Source organism: Triturus cristatus, chromosome 2_1 (assembly GCF_964204655.1).
Source record: "Triturus cristatus chromosome 2_1, aTriCri1.1, whole genome shotgun sequence".
Classification (NCBI taxonomy): domain Eukaryota; kingdom Metazoa; phylum Chordata; class Amphibia; order Caudata; family Salamandridae; genus Triturus; species Triturus cristatus.
The window spans coordinates 716,767,678-716,794,841 of record NC_140581.1 but is presented as its reverse complement, the minus strand read 5'-3'; the positions used below and the strand labels follow the sequence as shown (position 1 = coordinate 716,794,841).

Below are 27,164 nucleotides of genomic sequence, written 5' to 3'. Positions count from 1 at the left end.
CTTATATAGTTGTCCCACTATCTAAAGTTCCTAAAAATGGCATGGATCTGGCTTGTGGAGAATGGTGGCTTTCTGAACCTCTAACCCGGACCCAAGACAAATGAAGCCATCTGCATTCTGCAGCAGAACCCAGGCTGCATTAATGGGTTCTGCTGAGATGAAGACACTATGCCACTATGAAAAAGTGCAGCTCTCCTCACGCTCTGTGGACATCATCAAGACTGTTTAATGGGAGGAGCTGTGTAACTGCTACACAAACCTGTGGCAGCATACATCCCGGAGAAACTGCCCAGATGTCATTATACATCATCAGATTTGAAACACCTGGACTGACGCTGAGCTATCACCCATCTTGTGAAAAAAATATGATATGTATGAAGGAGGTACATAAAGTGAAGTGGTAAGAATGGGTTTATAGTTGGGTGGTGCTGTGCCATTTTGTAAAGCTTCCTTTTCAAGAACTGCTATATGTTGAATGCCTCCCCTGGGCTCCTTGATTTTTTAACTTGGAAATATATGTACAATTGTGTACTCATTGTTACAAGCCTGTAACAATATAAAAATGATGCCTGATTCTGAAAACTATTACCAGATCTCTGAGCTTCCTGATTAAGAGCAGATTTATCAATGGTCAAACAGGATCCATGCATTTAATCAGTGGCACTATCTTGCCATGGATCAGGTGCCTTTCACTACACTCCGAGGTGAGTGGTCTCTGACCAGAGTTAATTTTCATCCCTACATTATACCATGGATGAGAGCCAAAATGTTAAGCGAGTGAAAGCCAACCTGCCCCCACTCTGGTCATCCGTCAAAGAGAAGTGTGTCTTCCTCCAACTCTAGAAGTCATCATGAAAGAACTAATCCACTAAAACAAAGTTTGATCTTATTCAAGTAGACATTGCAGGGTTAGAGAAAGTCTTGGGTAAAATGGTCCTTATGATTGGAGAACATAAAATAATATCAAAGACAATATCAAAGACAATACTTACAGCCAAGAAGAATTCAAGGCTGACACCATCTGAAGAAGTCTAATGTATGGAGAATTAACTCACTGAACTCAGACTCAAGAACAGAAGGAGAAATGTCAAGATTCTTGGCCTTCCAAAAAAGGGCAGAAAAAGATGCCAATTCGCTTGCTGAGTTTCTGACGCTGTGGGATGGAGTTGGAGTGGCTCAGAGACTTTGAAATATAAAGGGTTTTAATGGAACCCTCTCATTAGTTCAAGCATAACACTCATTCCAGAGCAATGATCTTTAAGCCCTTGCAATATAGCCGTACAGTGACTTAGAGCACAACACAAGGAACGATATTGAGGAACAAATGCATGATCATTACTTAAGTGGTTGGGCCTACAGCCCGAATAATGAAGCATACTGGTAGTGCTGAGTGAAAACCTACATTGATATTTCTTTGCCTGACGGTTCTTTTGCAAAATCCCCACTGATTGCTGAACCACTGGTCTAGAATGGTACAGCTCACTGGTAGAAATCTATACTTGAAAATACCGATTGGGACAATTTTTTGTTTTACATTACTGCCTCAGTTTTGGGGTGCCGAGGCGCTACTAGTTTCTATGACCCTCTATTTAGTGAATGTGCAATCACAATGTAGCATTTTGTTGATGTGGGTTAATTTATTTAACTGCAACAGGACATTATAATATTGCATATTACTTCCAAGTTTTACACACTTAACTTATATATCTATATTTTTTCTTCCAGATCCTGGAAACAATTTATTATATTTAGTTTGCTGTAGTGGGCTGAGGAGCAGTGAAAGAGGACTATTTCAACACAACTACATATGGATGGTTTGTCCCAGCATAAGTCCACTTATTGGCTATGGGTCAGCTCAATACAGTGCCAAGTTAAAAGTATCAGATGCCTGATCGAATGCAGGAAGACTGTGCAGCATGATGGAAGATTAAAGGGGATGTGTTTCTTCTTAAGGAGACTACCATATTCCATTGAAGATACCACAAGTTAACAAATTAAAAGCACTGTTGCAATGTCATAGCAGGGATTTAGTGGATTTAAAATCAAATTATTCATGTTCATGGCTCTCTTTGAGAACCATACACAACAAGACAAAGCTAACTTGTGGAGACTGAACAAACAAGTCGTAGGCAGCCCAACATCCTCAGAACTAATTCATGATACTTGATGTCATTTTCAGGAAAATGAAAATTGTCTAATATTGTTACAGTTTGGGATACAATCAAAGAGTCAATTAGAGGCATTTACTTTAGGCTGTCAGTCCACAAGGACTTTAAAAATACAGATTCAAATGATATCCAACATGAAATTAGACAAAATACACATTGAGTCAGGAAACAATCTCTTGCTGAATTTAAAGACACTAAAGTACAAATATAAGAAAATGATCTCTAAAAGAGCTGGTTGTACAGTTCAGTCTGTAAAATTGAAATGTTTGGAGATAACAAATCTGGCACGATCCAGGCCAATTATCTTAATAACAAAAAATCCAGCAATCAAAGTTCACTTTTATAAGGTGAGATTTTTAATATTACTAGGAATTAAGATATTGGGAAAGTTTAAAAAAAAAAAAATTTCAAAGTGATGTGCACACCTAAGGGAGAAGTATGTACCAATTCACACACTGATAATTACTTACAAACGATTTATCTTCCAACTGACTTACACTGACGGAGAATGACTGAACGGTCCAAATGAAGATGTAGAGATTCTCAAAGCAATATCTACTATTCCATTAAGAAAGGCAACACTTCTGGATGGTCTACAAAAGTATTTAAAATAAAATACAGTAATAGACTCTTAAACCCAATGATGAGACTTTTCCAAAGTTTTGCTAATGAAAAGATGGTCAGTGAATCAGCCACAGAGTCTAGCCTACCTCTGATCATGAAAGTTTGCATGGAACCTGCCAGGTACCACTCAGTCTCACAGACTAATGCCACCTCTAAATTATGTGTTGGGGTGTAAGGTAATAGACTTGTACGTGTTATCAATAAAGTCATCTACCCAACCTGATTTCCTCAGACACAAGTTTTATTGTCCACCTGTTTTGAGTTTTCCTGACCTTTCTGGCTTGTTACTTGCCCTCTTGATCCTCCTGGTACTGGACCCACTGGTCCTTTCCCTCTTGATCCTGGTTTTCCTTGTTCATGTCCTCCTGCACCTGGTCAGCTCCTCCTGGCCACACATGCCCAGTCCCTTTGGTCTTCTTGACTCTAGCTGGCCTTCTACATCTGATCTTTATCATCTTGATCCTTCTACCAGAGATGATCAACTGCTCCACATGGTACTCTGGACCGCTGCCCCCTTGGTCACAATCTTCATGGCCCTCTTAGCCCTGTTGCTGGTCCCAGTGGTTCACTTGCTCTGGTCCTCCTAGTGTCATTCGTCCTGGTCCCCCTGGTCTTCCTTGTCAATGTTCCGCTTACTCTGGTCCCCTGGTACTACTGGTCATTGTCTTCTTGGCCCTGATCTTCAGAGTCCTTCTCTATCTGATCCTGATCATGCTGGCAATAGTCCTCCTGCTCATTGTCCTCATGCTTCTGCAATAACTTGTCCTGACCCACTCCTGATCATTCTAGCCTTTTCTAGTTCTGATGGACCGCCTGTTCATGCTAGTCTTAGTACTTCCGGATCCTGGCCTTCCCGGTCCTGACATATCTGGTCATCGTTCCCATGTACTACCGCCTCTTGTCACTTAGAACCTGCTTCACAAGCTCCTTGTGCTGGCCATTTTTATCCTCCCCACCTTAATTCCGGCCACTCAGGCCTTCTGGTACAACTCCAGTGGTTTATCTAGCTTTTCTTTGCATTACATGTTGATGGTAATTCTGACCCTGGTCAGTGTAATCGGGTCTTCTGAGTTCTGGGACACCTTTGTTTGGGCCTTCAATTGCGTTGGTCTTGCCTTGTTTTGCTTTGCCCTCCTTGTCACCAGGCAGTTCGGGCTGGACTGTTCCCATTGGGCACAGGGTCAAGACTGTTTTGCATATGGCTGGGTCCAAACTGGAATAGCATGGTGAGCAAAAAAACGATGGGTTTAGGCCCAGATCTCTGTACTGGGGTGAATGTATGACATTGTTCTGCATTCTGTCCATCAATAGTACTTTTTGCATTTGTCACCCCGAGTGGGACAGGCATGCTCAGACGTGAGTCCCGTGCTCTCCATGCCACTGGAATCAAGCTATCCTGGCTGAAGAGGGGTGAAACCCCGAAACCGGTCCTAGGATGCTTGTTTCCAGTTTAGGGAGGACCTGGCCTGGCAGTTCGGGCTGGACTGTTCCCATTGGGCACAGGGTCAAGACTGATTTGCATATGGCTGGGTCCAAACTGGAATGGCATGGTGAGCAAAAAAACGATGGGTTTAGGCCCGGATCTCTGTACTGGGGTGAATGTATGACATTGTTGTGCATTCTGTCCATCAATAGTTCTTTTTGCTCCTTGTCACCTGGTCCACCTACTCCATCCTAGTCCTACTAGTCATCCTAGTGACCCGGTTCCATTTTTTTTCTTCTGCATCGGATTCCGGTCCCCTATGTCATTATCCTCCTAATAACTGTCCTCCTTGGTCTGGTCTTAATTTTCCTTGTTCCTGGCCCTGGTCCTCCCAGTTCCTGTGTTGTAGGTCAACTTGGTTGACGTAGTCCTTGTAACCCTGGTTGAAGGTCCTCCTCAATCTGAACTGCATTGGCCTTATGAGCCTGGTCCCACTAGCACTGGACTTTCTATTCTTCCTGGTCCTGATCATCGAGGAGCCCCTGGCCCTGCTAGCTCTTGGTCTCCCCGGTCAATGTCTATCCAGTCCTTCTGCTACTCCTGGTCCTCTTCATTCCTCTGATCCTGGTCTGTGCTCTCAGAACCTCCTAGCCCTTCCCATTTTGCTGGTCAAGGACCTTCTGTTTCACCTACCTCTGAGGGTCCTTCTGCTCCTTCGAGGCCAGATCGCTGGATCCTGATCCCCCTGTTTCACATCCTCCTGGTCTTCCTGACCCTTCTCACTCTGGTCCTTGTATCACTAGTCCTGTTTCTCCTGGTCCTGTTTCTCCTCGTTCGCTTGTCCCTGTTCCCTTCTGGCCTTGGTCAGCCTGGTTCTCGAGGTTTATGTCTACCAGGCGCAGGTACTTCTTGTCCTGGTCCTCATGGCTCTGACCATTTTAGGCCTCCTGCTGATTCACATCCTTGTCCTTATCCACCTACTGGAAATCCTCCTCCTCCTCCTCTTTCTTCCTTCCTTCCCCAGGTCCCTTTCACAGTGACATTAGTCAGTACAGTCTCCAAAATAGTTACTCTGATTTTTTTTTTGGGCTTTCAAATTTCTTTTGCTGGGACAACACGATCAACAATACAAAAATGAAGGCCCAGCAGGGCCAGGACCCAGCTCATTTTAACATTGTTTACCATCTTATAACCTAAAGCCACCATTCCAAGTTACATTGGGTGGTTGCCTAAAAGGTTAGTCTGGCTGTAGAAGCCTCTCACAACATGGGAATAGTGAGTTTATTCACCTGGCACTTTTGCTTGTCAACTACCCAGAGGCTTTGCAATCCCGCTTGAAAAGTATCTCCAAACTGGCACAAGGCCTTCAATAAGAAGTCCAAAATGCACCAAGCCATCACGAATCATCAAAAGGAGGTTCATAAATGTTAATAAACATACTATTCTCATCAGTGAAGAAAACATTTATATTACATCCTTAGTCAGCCAAATACTCAAACTGCAGCATAAAATATGTATGCTATATCCTAAAGCTCCTGAAACAGACGTTTGAGCTCTATATTTTTTATTTTAATAGGTTTTTAATATAAATGTTTTTGCTCAAAATTGATTTTATTTTTTATTCTGTAAACAACATATCTTAATTCAGGCATTTACTTTTGCACATACTTTGTAGATTTGCATATGCACTTACTTTCAAATACTTCACACACTTTCCTGCACCCGTTGCAAGATGAGCACCACTATCATTTCCTGCAGCCCCTATTTTCTTAATGTCTTACAAAATAAAGACCCTCTTCACATTCTTTATCTGGATACCAGTCAAACAGTCCATGATCTCTACTACTGAGCCCGGGTTCAGCTAAAGAGTGAAGTTTTAGCTATTCAGTTGGTTGCTGGATAATTAGCAGGCAAAATTAACTATTTTGACAGAGGCCTGATAGATAGCTACTTCCTTTAAAAATATTTGTCAAAAAGGGTTGTTAGTTTAACTCTTATAGCTTGAAACTTACTAAAGCGTGATCAAGTGACTGCTTGGATTGATGAGACCAGGCCCACAGTTTGTATTGTTTATATTTATTTATTTAAAACGTTTTTTATAGCGCGAACAAGACTCAATCAGGTATCTGAGCGCTTTACATAGGCAGGTTGACAGAGAAAATGGGGCGACAAAAGGGATAAAGCAATAATAAAATACAATAAAAGTAATGTACAACAGTAATAACAGGAACGTAGAGAAGGATGTCGGAGCAATGCCATTCCGGATTATCATAGGTAGTCAGTGCTCAAAACAGGTTGGCCGGGTTTGCACTTTAGCTCAGAGAAGAAGTCATAAGTAGAGTTTTCACTTCCCTTTTGAAGGACTATGTTGATGGAATCAGTCTAATTTCCGTAGGTAGGGAGTTCCAGATTCTCAGACGATACCCGAGAAGGCACGATTGCAGTTTTTTAATTTTTTTATTTGTTAGGTTTCAATGGCAAGGTGCTGGAGCTCCTAGAGGAGCGGGTACCTCCCGAAAGGACTAGCTTATTTTCAAGGTATGGAGGAGTGTTGAAATGAAGTGCTTTGTGGGTCATGCATGCCAGTTTTAGTTGTATCCTTGCCTCGAATGGTAGCCAATTTAGAGCTTTCAATATCGGGGAAATGTGATCCTTGCCACAGTGTTCAGTGAGGCCCTGAGAGGTGCCAGCCTGTAACTTGGTAATCCACAAAGGGTTGCACTGTCATAATCGAGTCGGGAGAGCACTAGTGCTTGCACAGCAGATTTGAAGTCCTCAGGGGGCAGGAAGGGTTTGAGTTTCCAAAGAATGCTCAGATGAAAGTTTGCTCCTTTGGTAGCAGCGTTGATGTGCGCTTGCATGTTCATGTTAGTACGTTTCAAGCTCACTCTAGTCAGTTCTTCTTGTTCTTTGTTTTTCAGATGTTATCTCACTCAGTACGGCAATGTAAAGTGCATCATTTCAGTGAATAGGTTATGTGCATACTGATGGTCCCGTTGATGTAACTGCTGAAAGTATGGTCACAGCTTTGATTGTACATCTACTGTAAATTGTGAATCTATAACAAACACATTTTTTGTTTTCTAAGTGACTGCTCGGATTGTTCACTTTTAGATCTGATACCACATGACTCTCACTCTCCTACTCTGTGTAAATTGTCAACTACTGATTCCCCTGCTGCTATCCAGAACTCACCGGTTAAGGTTAAGCTTTGCTGCCTATCCAGGAGAACAATGAACTTGACATTGTAAAACAAGTGTTACAGAAAAGTGATTCAGTTCTCAAACAAATTTAGGAGAAAGTGAGCTTCAAACAAGTTAAATTCAACAGATGAACTACAAATATGTGTAGCAGTGACACAAAGGGAATGATCTCAACATGCAAAAAGCTCCATATGCTGAAATTTCAACAAGATTCCTTTTTGTTCAATATGTTTATTATGGCATGGTGAAGTTTGAATGTATATTTTCATCTACCCTCGGAGCTTCAACTTCCACGACTACATGTCCGGAATGACAAAACACGATGTTTTCCGCACGCTTAGCATGACCCCCATAGCCATCTCTAATAACTCTTTGAGGAAAAACATCTTGTATGTAAGGCAGTGCAAATGGATGAAGAATCCATAAGTGAATGACCCAGAAGACCATGAAAAATATTTGTGTTGAGTAGGAGTTATATAAAACGGCGTTTGCTCTTTATTTTCCACTAAACCACAGGGAACCACAATATAGGGCCATCTGAAGTCAGGTACTCATCCAATAAATATAACATAAGTTAGTTAAAGTTATTCAATTCAAACAAATGTTGTGGTAAATGATAAAAAATGAAACTAATAAACACATTAGGTTGAAGTGATTTCAAAGGATTAAGATAGCTTTCATAAAGTGATTAAAAGAAGTGAATTATGGCTAGCTAAACAATCTTTAACATTTCTGAATATACCAAAAGTTACATTATTTAGGAGTATATCAATACAGTGACATGGCATCATTGATTTAATTATATTCAACATTTCCTCTAACACTTATTAACTGCATCAGGACAGGTAGAGTCCACAGGCAGTTGGAGCACACTACTAAGCATTGTGGTACAGAAAAATGTTCTCCCTTCGCCACTTGAAGACTGTGTTCAAAAAGGGGAGGGGCTATAAGTCTCGCCTATCCTGCCTAAGGGAAGAGAATAATTGTTCCATTTCTAGTAGACCTTATTGAGCGAACTGATCATAGTGTGTACCAGTGCGTCTCCTCTGAATCCGCAGAAAAGCCAAGGTTTCAAAAGACAAGGCAGTGGTTGTAACAAAAGGGGAAAATCCATTCCAGTAAGAATTTCAGAACCTAAGGGGGAACTAAGTAACCTGTATGTCACTAAGTAAGGAAGCAAATGTTAACTGACCAATGTCAACTGTCGACTTTGCAGCTTAATTCCAATAGTGCCACAGAGGAGACACCAATTAGGATCGTCTTCACCTCACTACAAAGAGCAATAAAAAACAAAACGTTTGATATCATGCTGTTTGGCATGTACGTGCACAGCAGATAATACAGCAAATAAAAGGGAAATGTGGAACACAGTGGGCAGCTACTGCAATTCCTATTTATTTTTTTCTTTTCAGATGAAAATAAAGTTTTATATCAAGAATTCAACAACTATTTATTGTGCAGCATGATTATTTCATCACCCAGCCACAGAAGTGGAAGTCTTCCATAAAGTTGCAACAAAACGAACTTTTCATGCAATCAATTATTTCCATCAGAAGCACATATTACCTATGACAACTGTCAAGAGGTGTTACGAAAATACTACATTAAATCACGTTCTCAATCACTATCACATTGATGCAACGATTTTTCCCTGAAATTGTAAGCTAATGCCTTCTATTAGAGTGAACAGTCAAATGTATAGTTTATGTTGTAACAGTATAATTTACGTTTTTTAATCTTTACCTGTCGTTGGATTGATGCTGCCAGCAATATGAAAATGACAAAGTGCATTTGCTGACAGAGAAGAATTCCTATGTGCATCATGAGGATCCTGTTGATGGGGAAGGTATCCAGTATGTGCTACAAGTGCAGCAGATCTCCTCCTTCTTCGACGGAAGTGCTTCAAATTTAACTGCATATGGAAAACAGGATAAGAAGCTGGTAACATGTCATTTAGGTTCTTAGAAAGGTATTCATCTAAGTCAGCAAGACGGCTCAGAGACCTAAATGTTTGCTGCTGTGATGTGTTCCCTTAAGGTTTAAAACTATCCATTGGGGAGATAAGCTGATGGCAACAATAAAACTAGTTGACAGTGTACATTGCAAGCTCCCTGATGTTGACGATGATGCCTGCCCCTTGGTCTTATTGGATTTATCAAATCCATTCAACACTGTTGACCATACCACTCTCCTCAAAATACTGGAGTAGGCCGCAAAGTCCCTAATCTCAGTTGGTTCAGATCGTTCCTCATCAGACATTTGCATCTAATCAGGGCAGTTAACTACACTTCCAGGCTTGATCAGATAACGTGCAGTGTCCCTCAAAGCTCGATCTAGTCCCCAGTTCTTTATAATCTGTGTATGGAAACCCTTGACCTCTGGCAATAAACTTCACCAACATACGGATGATATGCAACACAACTGAAAAGCTTTTTCTCATTGCAAGACATAGCCACACTTCAAAGAGGCATAGGCTGGCTAGTTGCCTGGGTGATAAAAACAGACAGAAAATCCTTAAAGGGCTGCATTTTTATTAATTTCCAAAATCCAACAAAAGGATCAACCCTGACCTCGTTACAAGGCTCATGGAGTTCACTTGCTCACCATCTTCTTCTGCCACTGTGAACTCTTCAGGCTTCCTAATCAACAGTTCTTACTCTTTAGCTCCATAGGTTAACAAAATTGCCCAGGATGCAAATGTTCCCCTTTGCAAGTGAAACGAATCTCTGCAGAGCAGTTAAAATCTGCTGCACTTGTCCTCTCCAGAATCGATACAAATAACTCCAACCTATCTGGCCTGATAGACTATGTGCCATCACCCTTGAAAGTAGTCTTCACTTATTACAATTTTACCATATTACTAACGGGTCAAACTATGTTATTTCAAATATAAAGCTCTACCAAAAGGCAAACCAAGCTACTTAGCTAACCTACCGACAATCTCAGCGGGCTCCATCATAAATTAAGGACACTCACTCTCCAATCCCGAAACACATAACACAAGCCCACAGACATACCACTCTGTGGAATGCTCTACCAATCAAACTAAGAACAACCCCTGAACTCCTGTCCTTCCCAACAGGGATTAAGACCTACCTGTTCACAAAACACCCAAGTAAAGATGAGGCTGAAATTAAAATGTCGGTTCTCAGGTATCCCTTGCTTTATCTTTAACAGCATAGACGTTTTTTAACTAACCCTCTGCCTACCTCCCAAACCCCTTTTTCGTCTGTGAAACTTACCCTCATTCTAACCCTCTCTCAGCCTTCCCCCCTTTTCCTAATATCCATCGCTCTTGTTGATATATTTAACTGGTTACATGCCTTTACCCTTTATCCTAATCCTTCCTCTTTTCCTTCCTACTCTTTGCTTATGCTAAATATAAATAAATCGTGCATATGTTAATTTAAGTTCTCTGTAACCAATTTAATTCTGGTCTAAAGGCATTATAGAACTAAAAAACAAGTTAGATACCTTCGATAATGTCTTATCAGGGACAAATATGATCATGCCGCAGATTCCTTACCTTTGAATTTCCCTAGCATCAGACTAAAGCAGAAAGCCTTTTTTCCAAGCATTACACTTGCATGCCTCTAGGTGGTGTCGGTCAGCTTCTCGTGACGTTGCGTCTCTGCCGTTGTGACGTCTGCGTCACCTATAGAGGCACCACCTTGTGCGCTGATGTCAGTAACTTTTCATGACTTTCCACACCAGAAGCGCAGAGCCATGAAGTGCACTGCCATGGGTGTGTTTCTGAACAACTAGAGCCCAAAGAAGGAGGTCAGCCCTGACCCTCTGCAGTGGGGAGAGGATGGGTGGGTTGGTAAGGAATCTGTGGCTAGCTCATGTCTATACCAGAGAAGGCGTTACCAAGGTAAGTCACTTGTCCATCTGATAGACACATCTAGCTGCAGATTCCTTACCTTTGAATAGATATCCAAGCAATCCCATCCGTGGAGGAGGGACTGCAGACAAGTTTAGACCAGTAAGTTCTGCAGGACAGAGACCAAAAAGGCCATCCCTTCAGACATGACTGTCCAAGCAGTAGTGTTTGGTAAATGTGTGCAGGGATGCCCATATTGCTGCCTGACAAATGTCGAGGACTAGAACACCACGATGCAATGCCGTGGTAGCAGCCACAGCCCTGGTGGAATGAGCCCTTAAGCCTTCAGGAGGCTGCTTCCTGGCCAGAGCATAGCATATTTTGATGTAGAGGATGACCCATTGCGAGATGGGCCTCTTCTGCACCACACAACCTTTCTTTGATCCAGTGTACCCCCAAAAAGAGTTGGTCGTCCACCCGGAAGTCTTGAGAGTGGTCAATATAAAATGATAACGCTCTTTTTGAGTCCAGAAGTTAACGTCGCTTCTCTTCTTTAAAGGGGTGCAGAGGAGCATAGAAAGCGGGCAAGGTGACCGACTGCCCCACGTGGAACGGTGTTATCACTTTTGGTAAGAAAGAGGACCTAGTGCAGAGCACCAACTTATCAGGAAAGGTCAGGTAAGGAGGCTTAGATGACAGAGACTGCAATGTGCTCATCCTCCTGGCAGAAGTTATTGCCACTGGAAAGGTTGTTTTGATGGTAAGCAGCCAGAGGGGGAAGTTGTGCAGAGATTCGAAGGGAGCACACATCAGGAAGGTGAGAGCCAAATTAAGGTTCCACTGAGGCATGATAAAGGGGAAGGTGGAAACATATGAAAAAGCCTCTTAAGAAATCTATTTACAATAGATGATTTAAATAAAGAGGGTTGGTCCAGCAGTCTCAAGAAGGCAGATGGGGCTGGAAGGTACCCTTTGAGAATGCCAAGAGCAGAGCCCTGCTGGGCAAGTGTCAATATAAAGTGAAGCACTTGAGAGAGGGAAGCAGAAATAGGATCAATAGATCTTTCTGTACAATATTTTACAAATTTGTGCCACCAGCAGGCAGACACGGTCTTGGTAGAGGGACACCTGGCTGCCAAAATAACATTACAGACTTCTGGAGGAGGTAAAATGCTATTAACTGCTGCTGCTCAATCTCCATGCAAGAAAGCGTAAATTTGACAGGTTCGGGAGGAGGACCCTGCCCTGCTGCTGCAGCAGAAAATCCTCCAGAAGGGGCAGCCTGATTGGAGGATCTATGCTCAGTTGGAGAAGCTTGAGATACCAGACTATGTGCCCAGTCCAGAGCCACAAAAATGACTTGGGCCCAGTCACTCCTGATATTCTTGAGCACTCAGGACAGGAGTGGTATTGGTGGAATGGCATACAGGAGGCCTGACCTCCACTCGAAAAGTGTTGCTGAGCAAGTGACGCCTTGGAAAATCCACCTTTCAAAACTGCTGATATTACATGTTCTCGGCAGAGGTGAACAGATCTAACCAATGCTCTCCCCACTGCTGAAAGAGACCGTGCGCCGCCTCAGGATGGAGACGCCATTCGCGATCCACTAGGCATCGACGGCCGAGTTTGTCCGCCCGAGTGTTCAGAAAACCTGCCATGTGTTGAACCACCAGAGTAATGCCCTGCTGTTCCAGCCACATCCAGAGACACAGGGCCTATTGACAAAGGGTCCACAACCCAAACCCTGCTCTGTCTGTGAAGACTTGAACCAGCTTTCCCTTGATTGAAGGAAGAAAGGCTTTCAATGCCAAGCGAATCGCTCTGAGCTCCAGCAAGTTGATGACTGGATTCCGCCGGAGACTAGAGTCCTCGGATGTCCACCTCTCCCAGATGGCCGCCCCAACCCAGGAGTGATGCATCTGTCACTCTGTGTGGTTTGATTGGGGAAGAGAAAGGGGTCTGCCTCTGATCCAATCACAGTGTTAACCACCACTGCAGGTCCAGTACAGTTCTCTAAGAGATCTGGACCACGTCAGAGATATTCCCTGATGCTGCGCCCACTGGCACTTCAAGTCCCACTGCAGAGCCTGTCATGAGGGTTTATAGGTGCCAGCGGACATTGCTAAGCTCTGCATCACTGCCATCTTGCTGCTTATGCACACAACACTACATGCCTTGGTTCCCGTAAACACCTCTGATCGTGCTGCTTCACATGGGAACTGTCTGCCTTTCACCATTTCGGCTGTGCTCTGTGTTCTAGTCTGTACACCGTGTTCAACATAACATGGAACACAGCTGCGCTACTGACTTTTTGGGTGTTTTTAATATGGCACGAGATGCAAGTTAACAACACTTGGGAGAAAACCTTTCCAGAGGAAGAGCTGTGCTTGTCCGGAGATGTAAATCCTATCATCTAAGACTTGAGGTAGGGGGTTCCGCTGTCCAAGCCCAGAGGTCTTCCACTTATTCAATAAACATAGCTTGTAGCACGGGGAGGGTGGTAAAGCGCTATAAGACTTCATCCACTTTCATTATAATATGCTGTCCCCGTTCATATTATATGGAATTGTAACTATGCTGATTATATTGTTTTTATGTATTTCTTTGCTAGTGTTAGCACGTGTACTGCATTACAGAGCATGTTAGTTGAAATAAACATTTTAAATGATACAGTGTCTCTGGTTACTCACATTGTGAACAGGTATTAGTATCTAAGCGAAAGAGTGTCTTGTTCCCACGAATTCTGAGAGGACCTGAGTTGCTTGTTCTAGGATATCCAATCATTGGTAGCTCCGCTGTAGTACGGAGAATGAATGGGATACTATAGCTAGCCGGATAGGGGTTCTTGGCACGGAGGCGTGTTTTTGGTACAAAACAATACACCGAGGTCCTAGTGCATAGTTCTGTGTATGTGCAGAATCCCTGCAACATGGCGCACCTAACGTTTGGTCTGGTACTTATTTACGAGGCACTTTAGTAGTTCTCAGTACTTGTTCACAATACCCTTGCCTTTCCGGAAAACATTGATGATGGTTTACCTACCTATATTGTCGCTTTTATAGGTGATTCAAGCTTGAAATTTACAGAAAGGTATTGTTCGGATTTTGAATTACGACCCGACATTGTCTTGCCGCCTTTTTTCCTTAGTATTTCATTTTCAAGTTTCTATATGGAAGTTGACATCGCGGCACACAGCCACGTGACGGTCCAGCATCATTTGCAAGCATGTGGGGTGCCGGACGCAGGTGTCAATCTGATCATTGTGGTCCAAGCCGACCCAGTATACACATATGAAGTGTTTTATTCCTGGGTCACGTTTACAGCAGTTGATGGGGCGGATAATTTGTGGCATAAATACAGACACACCGCACTTCCTGCTGTGTATCGGTAATATAAAACTCTTGAAGTTCAGTTGACAGCATCGCAGCAGGTTTGATGGCGCCCTAACCGAACCCCTGACACCTGTCATGTTGGGCCCGTTGTCGATTGATGGGGCCATTTGGCCCGTGTTAGCGGGTTACACGCCGCATCCACGGCATTTAACATGCGATGTGGCAGACCCTACGTCTAATGCACACTACTTTAATCCGTGTGTATAGAGCATTGGTTCAGTATGTGAACCACAACATCCAGGCGGGAGCGCCTGGAGTTGCTCAGCAACCAGCTGGTGCAGGCGGTGTTACTATTAGCCCTGTAATGGTTAATTTGGTTATGGGCAAGCCTCCCCAAATAAGGAAGATTTACCTTATTGGCTTGCTGAGAAATGTGACCAGATGGAAGCGGTGATTCCACATACCACTCCAGTGGAGAAGCATCAAATTTTGATAATTAGTTTGCAGAAAGACTTAGTACCTGAAGTCACTGATTGAGAGAGTTGGGGTACAATATTCGCGGCAATTTATGCAAAGTGTTTTGGCACACCGTCCATGACAGTACTGCCCTCTGTAAAAAAACGTGTTCAAGATGAAAACGGACCAGAGGCGGCAGTCGAATTGGGGATGAGGTTAGTTGGAGCATATGACGTGGTTGCTGATCTAATCCTTGTTAATGTTAAGGGTGATGCAGTCAACTTTCAAGTGTCTAATGCTTTGGCGCGTGTCCCAGATATGGACAAGCGAATTACCTAAGATTATTGCCCAGGCTTATAAAACAGTTGGGCGTAATAGTTTGGGTGTTAACCTTTTTGCTAAAGTGCCTGCACAAGCGCAGGCGCAACGGACGCCTCAAACTGATCAAGGAGGCCTTCCTCAATTCCCGAAAAAGAATTGACAGAATAATAAACAGGGGAAGTCACAACAAAAGCAAGGGGGACGTGCATTGTCCCCAACACATTCGATCCCAGAATGCACTTATGAACTGCGTGACCGCGCAAGAATTAAATCTCCTGATCGATTTCAGGTTGCTGATACGCGTTCTCCTCGTTCTTCACAGGAAGCATCAGGCTCATATGCCGGTGGTAGTGATCGCCAGAATCGCGGAAGAGGTCGAGGTGCCCCGCAGGGACGTGAGCAGCCACGTACAAGTGATGGAAAGGGTAAGCAAGAGGACTTTCCAGAAGAAAAAGGTGGCCGCTTTAACTGCGAGGTTTGCCACGGATGGTGAGGACCCAGCTCCGGAATCTAACATGGGGAGTAACGTTGCTAGACAGCGCAGCGGAGGTTACAGTAATGCGGCAAGCACTGCATCCATTTCTGGAGGCGTCAGCAACTGATACTTTCATCACAGTTGAAACTGCTGACACCCGAGTGGCTCCCCCTGACATACTATACGAAATTAGTATTCTCATAGAAGGTGACATAAAACGCATTATCAAAGGAATTTTTGGGTAAAATCTGACTTCTTCGTTTGACATCCTGTTAGCGGAGGCAGACTGGCCACCGCCTTTTGTTCTAGCAGCTCCGAGAGGGGAGGAGGTAATCCTCTCCAGTTTTTCACACAGTGTCTCGAAAGAGCATGCGCAACATTTTGCAGAACAGTGGGCTTCAGTGCTTGCACCGGCTTTATACCATGCTCAGGTGGGTTGGGATAAGACATCTCCCCATCACGAGATTCCATTGCGGTCCATGCCACAGGCACAACCCCAATATCCTATCCGTAGGGAGGCAAAGGCTCCTGTAGCGGAAATACTAGACCAATTGGAGTATCAAGGGGTAATTGAGACATGTGTGTCACAGATGAATAACCCTCTTTTTACTGTAACCAAGCCAGACGGGTCGTACCGCATAATTTTCTATTACCGTCAGTTAAACTCTGATTGTCGGATGAATGCGGTACAGAATACCCATAGTTCAGCTCTAGTGCACAGTCTAGTTCGGAAAAAATATAAGACGACCCTAGATATATCCAATGGCTTTTTTAGCCACTATCTGTCCCCCTTGTCAAGTTAGTGGACAGCTTTTACACACAGCGGCAAACAAAAACAATTTAAAAGGTTAGCGATGGGCTATAAAACAGCCTGGGTGTTTTTGCCGCACGTGTGGTCTCATTGTTAGACACAATCGACCCTGATGCATATTCGTATGTAGATGACATTTAGCTCACAGACAATGAGTTCTATCCGCATCTTTGTCGCGTGGACCGCATCATTGTGGAGTTTGCGGACTACGGTTACAAATGTAATTTTGCGAAATCACAAATTGCGGAATTTGCAGTGTTGTTCTTGGGCTATGAGCTCAATAATGAGGAACGCAGATTGGCACCGCACTTCCTAGAGAAGTGCACACGCTTGCGTCCTCCGACAACCCTGAAAAAATTACAATCCTTGCTGGGTTTCTTGAACTTTGGTTGCACTTACGTACCAGAGTATGCCCAGCGTATCAAGCCTCTATATGCTTTGATACAACCAACATTTGCGAAAGCATGCTGGCTTCCGCAACATACAAATATACTGCAGTCTTTGCAGTCTGAAAAATTAGACCCTTTACCATTCTGAGTAGCGGAAGCAAACTCTGCTGTTTGGCTGATAGGCATACCGTACATTGTGACTGTGTCACAACGTGTAGTTTGCTGCAAAAATGTGTTATTTCCTCCACCTCGTGGGAGTCCAGATATCTAAATTTGGCCTTCCATTCCAACCTTGAAGGCAGAGTTCGACAAGCTGAGCCGAATAAGAGCTTTATTGTCCCAGAAAGAAGCTTCTCTCACTTCTGCCCATGAGACCTATGTCCTGCAGGTGGCTAATACAAGAAGGAAAATACTACTTACCAGTATGCATCTGTTCTTGGCATGTAGAGCTGCAGATCCACACCCTAAGCATAGATAGCCATCTGGTGTTGGGCCCGGATGTTTGCACTTGTTTTTGTCTTGGAAAAGTCTTTGGAAGTCACGAGATAGGGGACTCCTCCTTTGGATGATAGTACGCATGGCCATCGGCTCCATCTTCAGATTGTTTTTCGCCAGCAGGGAAATGATGCAGTTTTTTGAGAAACAGAAAAGATAATACTGGAACAGATAAAGGTAGCCGGGCAGGTGGGTGGGCGTGTGTGGATCTGCAGCTCTACATGCCAAGAACAGATGCATACTGGTAAGTAGCATTTTCCGTTTGCGGCATATGAGCTGCAGATCACACACTAAGCATAGATTGTATAGCAGTACGTCTCCTTAGCGGCGACCACCAGTATCTGTTGCAGTAGTTTGAAATAATGTTTGAGTACAGCCTGGCCCACACTAGCTTGCTGTTTTGTTTGCACATCTACACAATAGTGCTTTGTGAATGTGTGCGGTGTAGACCATGTAGCTGCTTTGCAGATGTCGTGTAAGGGAATGTTCCCTAAAAATGCCATTGAATCTTTCGGGTAGAGTGGGTTTTAGGGGGATCTGACAATGTTTTTTTGCTTTGTGATAGCAAATCTGTATGCATTTGACAATCCATCTTGCTATCTCAGATTTTGATATGCGGTTGCCTTTATGTGGTGGTGAGAAGGATACGAAAAGCTGTTTAGTCTTGCAAAAAGGTTTTGTTCTCTTAATGTAATAAAGGAGTGCTCTTTTGACATCAAGAGTGTGGAGAGCTCTTTCTGCGACTGTTTGTGGTTGCAAGAAGAACACTGGCAACTCTACAGACTGATTGAGGTGGAAGGGAGAAATAACTTTAGGGAGAAATTTAGGATTAGTTCGTAGAACAACCTTATTAGGACGTATTGTAAGAAAGGTTCCTTAATGGTTAGTGCTTGGAGCTCACTAACTCTACTAAAAGAAGTGATGGCCACTAAAAAAGCAACCTTCCATGTTAAAAACTGTAGCTCACATTTATGTAGAGGTTCAAATGGAGGACCCATTAGTCTTGTGAGAACTATGTTTAAATTCCACACAGGTGAGGGTGGTACTCTGAGAGGAATTATTCTTTTGAGGCCTTCCATAAATGCTTTGATGGCAGGTACTCTGAAAAGTGATAATTGTTGCCTATTTTGTTAATAGGCCGCTATGGCAGCGAGGTGCAACCTAATAGATGTATAAGCCAAGTTACACCTTTGGAGATGTAGTAGGTAACCTATGATGTGTTGGATAGAAGGATCTAGGGGATTGATGGTGTTGTTATGACAATAAATAACAAATCTTTTCCACTTGGCTGCATAGCAGGCCCTACTGGTGAGACGTCTAGCCTCCTTAATAACGTTCATACAGTCGGGGGGAGGATAAGGTAATTATGTGAAAATGGTCTGACTGTATGTAGAGGTTTAGAGATCAGAGGTCCAGAATAGGTCTCAGAGAGCCGTCCTTTTTTGGTATGAGAAAATACAGAGCGTAAACTCCTGTGTTTTGTTGGTGCAGGGGAACTGGTTTGCACTCTTTTGTAGGAGGGAGATGACTTCTTGCTTGAGCAGTGATAAATGTTCTAATGACATTGGGCGCTGTTTGGGTGGTATGTTTGGGGGGTAGAGGTGAGTTCTAGACAGTAGCCCGATTGAATGATTTGTCTCACCCACCTGTCTGTGGTGATGTTGGTCCAAACAGACAGGAACTGTTGTAATCATCCCCCGACTGGAGTGGAATGGGCCGGGGGGGGGGGGGGGAACGGTGGGAAGTCATTGGGTAGGGGCAGAGCGGGTGTTGTTGGTCTTGCCTCTACCTTTGTTATTGTTGCCTCTGTAGCCTCCTCTCTGGTAACCTCTGGTGAATGTAGACTGGGTGGGAGTCTTATAAGAAGTGGAGGGGTTGTCAGAGGAGTAGCCTCTCGAGGTGCCCTTGTAAGAGGGACGACAAAAGGAACGTCTGGGAGCTTGCGGTTGCAAGGCTCGCATTGATTTAGCTGTGTCCGTGTCCTTCTTCATCTTTTCAAGGGATGAATCAACATTAGGGCCAAATAAGTGTTCCTGATCGAATGGTTGGTTTAAGATGGAACTTTGTACTTCAGGTTTGAAACCTGAAATGCGTGGCCAGGCATGTCTACGCAGGAGAACACTTGTGTTGACAGCTCTGGAGGCGGTATCTGCCACGTCCAGCGCGCAACGAATGGAGGTGTTGGTGATGAGTTTCCCCTCTTGTATAAGGTGATTGGCTTTGTCCTTATATTTGTCTGGGAGGTGTTGCAATAGGGTTTCAAGTTGGTCGTAATGTGCCCTATCGTACCTAGCTAACAGTGCTTGAGTGTTGGCGATACGCCATATGTTAGCTGCCTGTGAAGCGGTTCTTTTGTCAGAGGCGCCTAAGAGTTTGGACTCTTTATCGGGGGTGGAGCGTCCCCTGATGTTTGAGAGTTGGCCCTCTTTCTAGCATTGGAGACTAGAAGGAAGTCTAGTGGTACAGGGCCCTTAATGTACGCTGAGTCTGCTGGGGCAGCCTTGTATTTTTTCTCGATCCTGGGGTTAATAACCTTAGCCCTGACAGGATCTTTAAATACCTCAGGTGCATGCTTGGTAACTCCTTTTAGCATGGGCATTATAGTGGTGGACCTTTGTGGGTTATCAAAGGTGTCCATAAGGAAATCCTCTTCCACAGGGTCAGTATGTAAACAACCCGTGGTATTGGGCAGCTCTGTGGAGAAGCTGATGAAAACCCATTGTGTCATCCAGAGGGGAAGGCATGGAGGGGTAGATGTCATTCTGTGGAACATTGGGGACATCTGGTGTACTATAATCGTCCTAGGGGTCAGGGGAATAAGGTGGATCCCCTAGTGGCTCATCATCCACACCCCTTCCTGTGTCATCAGAGGTGTCATCATCATCATCCATTGATGGAGGAGATGGTGGAGGAGAATGGTGTGGTGGAGGTAGAGGAGGAGGTGGGGGAGGTGGTGGAGAAGGGACCCTGAGGGGAGATGTGGCAATGTCCCTTTTTTTAGGTGGTGGAGCCGGTACAGGCGTATCCAATGGTCTCTTCTTTGAACTTAAAGTCAGCTGACCAGTTTTAGGGTCTTTTAGAAGAGTTTTCTGTTTAGGGTCTGGCTTAAATAGCTCTTCTGATAGAGGTTGGTCTTTTGGCGCCGACCGTTTCGGAAGACTTGCGCGGCACCGACTCTGGAACGGTTTTGTGCTCCTTTGGCTTAGAACTGTGATGTTTTACAGTCTCTGTGGCCGCTTGTGGAACCAGGTGTTTTTTCAGATCCGAGGCTTTTTTCGGCTCCGAAGGGTGTGAATCCGAAGCTTTAGGGATCGGCTTTTTGCTCGGCTCCGAGTGTTTTTTCTGAGTCGATGGGGCGGTGCCTGTAGATTTCGGTGCTGAGTGCTTGGATGCGGAGGCAGCGATCGACACGGAGGGGGAGGGCGGTTTCTTTTTCGGTGCCGGTGTCCGCTCGGTACCGATGGTAGACTGACTCAAGCCTAGGTCGCCTGAAGGCTTAGTAGGCTTCTTTGCCGGGCCCGAGGGCGGGGCATGGGAAGCAGTCTCTCGGTGTGCACCTGGGCCCGAAGGTGAAGGTGAAGGTGTGACTGAAGCCTTTTTCGATGGTGTAGGGAGGGGGTCGGGGTCGACGTCTCTACTTACGACCCGCTGCCCAGGAGTGATGTCCTCGAGGTTGGAATCATCGGCTTTGGAGGCGCTGATGGGGCCTTCTTCGTTGCGATGCTGTTCTGGTACATCGACGCCCTCCTGGAAGATGTCATCGGGGATGAATGCCGACGAGCGAGCCATTGTTCTCCTGGCTCGACGATCTCAAATGGTCTTCTTCGAGCGGAAAGAGGCACAAGCTACACAGTCTCTGGCCTCGTGCTCCGGAGACAAGCAGAGGTTGCACACCTCATGCAGATCGATGTGGGAAAATTTCGACCCACATTGAGGACATTTCTTGAATGGCGTCCTTTCCATGAGCCAGATACCAAGGGCCAGATAGGCCCGAAGGCCTTCGTCGACGACCGGAATCGAGGACTTCGATGTTGAAGAGATGCGCGACAACTAGGAATCGCGATCGAAAACAATAACGGAGAAGGGTGAAAGATTGCGCGTCGAGAGAGGAATCAGTGACGGTTCCGAACTAGAGCGCGAGAAACACATCCGAGCCCGATGACGGAAAAAAACAATCCGAAGATGGAGCCGATGCCCATGCGCACTATCATCCAAAGGAGGAGTCACCTATCTCGTGACTTCCAAAGACTTTTCCAAGACAAAAACAAGTGCAAACATCCGGGCCCAACACCAGATGTGGCGATCTATGCTTAGTGTGTGATCTGCAGCTCATATACCTCGAACCAGAAGTTTAAGCACTTTTAAACACTGACCTCCCACAACATTTTGGTGAGCTTATTCATTCTATTTTCAATGCTTCCCATACAACGGGGCTGGCTCTTTATTTTCCAGCGTGTTCTGCGGGTTCCCACTAATACTCGCCTTAGCTGCAAGGGTCTTCATGTTCATCTGCCTACTCTGGAATAGCTGCCCTCTTGTGGTCGTTCAGAGCCCGGCCAAGCTACAGCTGCTTCGTAACCGCATGCTTCAGTGCTACGGTACTTAGCCATTGGCCACTCTAAGCGTGGCATATAATCTGTCTTTCCGATTTGCATGGTATACTTGTGTGCATCTAGTTTTCTTATGCTTGGAATGTCCTTTCCAATGAGCTTTGTATATCTGCCTCACAAACACAGCGTCTCTTGACCCAGACTTTGCCTTACTGATGAGCCCTCTAGTGTCTCATGAGCAGGACTGTTCCGGTATGGGTCTGATGGCCTGTGCAGCTGCACTCGGAGTGCTAGCTCAGTGGGATATCGGTGCAGCAGCATATACCACGCAAGTTGCCCATCGATGGTGCTGGAAGGACCCATCATTAATGAGCATGTGTCCTCTTTTGAATTGCTTAACTGGATGGCGTCTACATTTTCAGACGATGACAATAATTTCCTGTTGGAAGCGGTCGCCACTTTTTGTGCTTACACGCTGATGGATTTATAAGACCAGGCCACCCAGACATTTTTTTTATTATTATTTTTTTTTTTCTCTTCTCCTTTTCAGTAGTTTTTTATTTCTTTTTGGATACCATTCTTCACTTCCTGGTCGCACAAGCTCTTGTGGCTCAGACTTCTGTGTTCTACTTCAATCAGTCTGTGTAGGACTGCCCAAGGGGAGGGTGTCGTGAGGGTTTATGGGTGCCAAATGACGTTGCTAAGTTACCATTAGTTTGAGCTCTGCATCATCGCCATCTTGCCGCTTATGCACACAACACTACATGCCTTGGTTCCCGTAAACACCTCTGCTCGTGCTGCTTCACATGGGCACTGTCTGCCTTTCACCATTTCGGCTGTGCTCTGTGTTCTAGTTTGTACACCGTGTTCAAGGACAGAAAACAACTTCACTGGTTATTCGGCTTTAGTCCCACACACACACATATAGACATAACCTGGAACACAGCTGCGCTACTGACTTTTCGGGTGTTTTTAATATGGCACGAGATGCAAGTTAACAACACTTGGGAGAAAACCTTTCCAGAGGAATAGCTGTGCTTATCCGGAGATGTAAATTCTATCATCTAAGACTTGAGGTAGGGGGTTCCGCTGTCCAAGCCCAGAGGTCTTCCACTTATACAATAAACATAGATTGTAGCATGGGGAGGATGGTAAAACGCTATAAGGCTTCATCCACTTTCATTATAGTATGCTGTCCCCGTTTATATTATATGGAATTCTAACTATGTTGATTATATTGTTTTTATGTATTTCTTTGCTAGTGTTAACACGTGTACTGCATTACAGAGCATGTTAGTTCAAATAAACATTTTAAACTATACAGTGTCTGTGGTTACACATTGTGAACAGGTACGAGTATCTAAGCGAAAGAGTGTCTTGTTCCCACGAATTCTGAGAGGACCTGAGTCGCTTGTTCTAGGATATCCAATCATTGGTAGCTCCGCTGTAGTACGGAGAGCTAATGGGATACTATAGCTAGCCGGATAGGGGTTCTGGGCACTGAGGCGTGTTTTTGGTACACCACAATACACCAAGGTCCTGGTTTCCTGTGCATAGTTCTGCGTATGTGCAGAATCCCTGCAACAAGTCCACATATGCCATCTGGCATGTATCACTCGCAGGATGCAGTAGGTCATGAGGCCCAGCAGCCTCATCACTCTCCCTGAAATCCAGGATAGAGGCTGAAACATCTGTATCATAGCCTGAATATCCTGGACTTACAGTTTGGTAGGATAGGCCCGTAACTGCATGGTATCCAGAACTGCTCCGATGAAAAGGAGCATCTTAGAGAGTTTTAGGTATGACTTCGGAATGTTGATAAAGAAACCCAGTGAGTGCGGAAGGTTCACCGTAGTCTGGAGGTGGCAGACAACAGCATTTAACAGCCAGTCATTGAGATGGAGAAAGACTGGCACCCCTGATCTGCTGAGATGAGCTGCGACCACCACCATTACCTTGGTGAACACCTGAGGGGTGCTGGTAAGACCAAAGGGGAGCAGGGTGCACTGAAAGTGCTTGTGGCCTACTGTAAATCACAGGTAGTGCCGATGGGCAGACAGGACGGTAATGTCAAAATAGGCATCCTGCAAGTCCAGCGCTTACATTCAGTCTCCTGGATCCAGGGCAGACAAGACCTGAGCTAGAGTGAGCATCTTGAACCTTTGAGTTGAGGGCTTGCAGATCTAGGATAGGGTGCAGACCCTTTTCCTTATTCGGCACCAGAAAGTAGCAGGAATAGCAACCATAGCCTACTTCTGACGCCAGAACCCGCTCTATGACTCCCTTGGTCAAAGAGTTCTAAATTCCTCCTGAAGCAGAGCGATGGCGGCGGACAATTGTCCTATTCACAGGAGCCCCTATGCTGGGCTTGGACCAGGTGGCCAGTAGGACATCAGTTAAGGCCTCGTTGAAAGGCAGCAAGGGTTCAGATGGGGAGACACCAGGTTGCAGGACCTCCATCAAGATGATCATCTTGAAAGCCACAGAAGGGCCCAGGACCCCAGCTGCCCTTCGCACCAGCATAGAGTATGATGCTCACTCCTCCATAGCCACGGTAGGAGGGAGAAACCAGGCCAGTATCTAGGGAGGTATCGAGCCCGATTGCCTCACCCAATTCCTCATAGCAGACCATGTCGTGGTTGGCTTGTCTTGTAAAGGGTCCAGCGATCCATTCCAATGTTCCTCCACTCTTACCCCTTCAGAATAGAGGTGAGGAAACGACCCAGAACCGAAGGGTTCTATGGGTGCCAGTATCGATCCTGCTCAGAATAGACAGGGATAAGAATAGGGATGGCGCCACTGTTGGGCAAGGGCAGTGCCGGGGAAGGTCACAAAGGTACAACCTTCATCAGTCTGGGTCCATCACAGATCAGTGGGGGTCACTGGCGATAGAGCTGCCGGTACAGAACCTGATGGAGCCCCCTCGGAGCCTCTGGGGCTCAAAGGTGCCCCGGTAGGGTCAGCCCGCCCAAATAGGAGGCACATGGCGTCATACAACTCCCTAAGCTGGGTGGGGGTCACTCCGGCTCCCGGGAAGGCTGGGAAGCACGGATCTGACCTAGGCGCAAGTTCCAAGGAATGAGGCCTGGAACGCTGAGGCTCCTCCATCTCATAGGCCAACAGATGGGGAGAAGTGAAAGCACGTTTTGACTTCTTAGGTTTCTTGTGCTTCTTACCTGAATGACTAGAAGACTTAGAGTGGGAGGATGAAGACTTGTGGCTCCTGGAGCGGTGCTCGGACCTTCCTCTGGACTGGGACCTTGAACAAGACCGGGGCAAATGACACGGTGCTGAGGGCCGGGTCCCAAGCAGCTTTAGGGATCGCTCCCTCAAAGCTTTCAGAGCCATGGTTCGGCTCCAGGCACCAAAGACAAACTAACTGTGGATCCGTCAATGACATGGTGTGGTGGCAGGTGCCGCACGTCTTGAATCCAGAAGTCTTCTTGGACATGCTGAAACCTACACATCAAGAAATGTTAGACAAAACTTTATTTAAAGAATGCCTGCCAAAAAGTGACATAGGGCAGCTCTCTTCATGGATCTGAGCTAGCTGGCGAGTAAAGAACTGTGGTCAGCGCGCCGAGGTGGTGCCTATATAGGTGACACGGACATCAGAAAGGCGAAGACGACGCCGCCATTACGCAGAGCCGACCGATGCCACCTACCAGAGGGCAAGACTATTGCTCAGAGAAAAATCCTCCGGATCCAGTCTGACTCCTGGGAAACTTAAAGGTTAGGAATCTGCAGCTACCTGTCTCTATCAGATACCAATAAACTGAGTACAATTAAGAACAGGAAATTATAACGTATTTTAAAAAGGTTTAAAACTGTGTTGCTGAGAAAAACAAGATATTTTTTTATATCATATATGTTTCGTTTAAGGCTTTATTAGCTCCACAAATTAATGGTTTCAAACAATCTGCTTGGTGAAGAAAAGCTTTTTAATGTTTTTTGTAACACAGATTAAAAAAGTGAACATTAAACACCCTTTTGGATTATAAAATTTCACACTAATGAAGACTGGGAATTAATGAGATTTTACATTAGGTTTAGAATTGTCTTGTTACACTTCAAATATTTGAATCTATACATGGGTATCACCAACGCTTGTCAGCACTACTTATGATTACCATTCCATGTAATACACCATTCTTTAATAATTTGCATGTCATGAAATCAGTGGTCTTAGTGGCCCTACTTATTTTCAATTCAGTAGATTTCGTACCCCTACTTTTTTTTTTTTTAACATGCGTCCCAGGACAGCAGAAATAGCCAAGGCCTACAGATGAGGCTCGGTGTTCGGGGACGGACAGGGTGGGCACAGAAGAAAAAGGACTCTGTCCTTTCCTTCTTGCCCAGAGAAGACAAGGACAGTATCCACTTCTGCCCTGACGGTGGCAGCTGCCCCCCTCTTTCTTCCTCTTATTCCCTCTCTCTCTGTCTAGAAACTTCCCCTCACTAAAAACTGTGACTTCAAGACGCGGTTCTCACCCTCTCTTTCCACCATTAATGTATTTGTTCCCCTGTGAAATGGATCCAAATCAGAAAAACACTTTTGCTGGAAATGTTGTCTTTTTTCTGTAAATTTTTCTATTCCAAAGTGCAACCTCTGGAATAAAAGGTTCAAAATATGAAAAAAAAAAAAAAAAAAATAAAGCAAGACAGAGTGGTCGCAAAGTGTTCAGATTAATTTTATTCACACCTAAACACATCAGCATCAGAGTTTGCCAGTATAGCGCTACATTTGTTTGCGTGTCTTTCTTTGAACAGCATCGATTTCCCCCGAGTGGGGAAAGTGCACCAATCCTGGAGGTATTGCAATGCCTGATTAATGGGTGGGTTGGAAAACAAAATGTGTACCACAGGTCTGTGTTCACGGATGTGGTCTTTTTAAACCATACTACTTACATTTTGTAAGAATATAAGCAATGGACATTGAAATAGGTCCCTTTGGGCCCCATAGTCATGTCCTTAACTTTTCAGGCAAAAGCGCTCACTGATTTCTGAATAGTGAGTGTAAAAGCATTGTTCATGCTTACATTTCACATACTTTACTTAATTTTGCATTCCCTATGAGTGTTTGCTTTTTCTAGA

The 27,164-nt window shown here is 44.8% G+C and overlaps 1 protein-coding gene across 2 annotated transcripts in view; it reads right to left on the bottom strand.

Moving 5' to 3' along the window:
* The window catches only part of DMXL1 (Dmx like 1), a 1,781,042-nt gene that overhangs the window by 1,381,264 nt on the left and 372,614 nt on the right, over nt 1-27,164 (bottom strand). For both annotated transcript variants that reach the window (XM_085632653.1, XM_085632652.1), the window contains exon 9: nt 9,162-9,330. In XM_085632653.1, the coding sequence (XP_085488779.1) occupies nt 9,162-9,330 (169 nt within the window). The remainder of the gene's footprint in view (nt 1-9,161; nt 9,331-27,164) is intronic.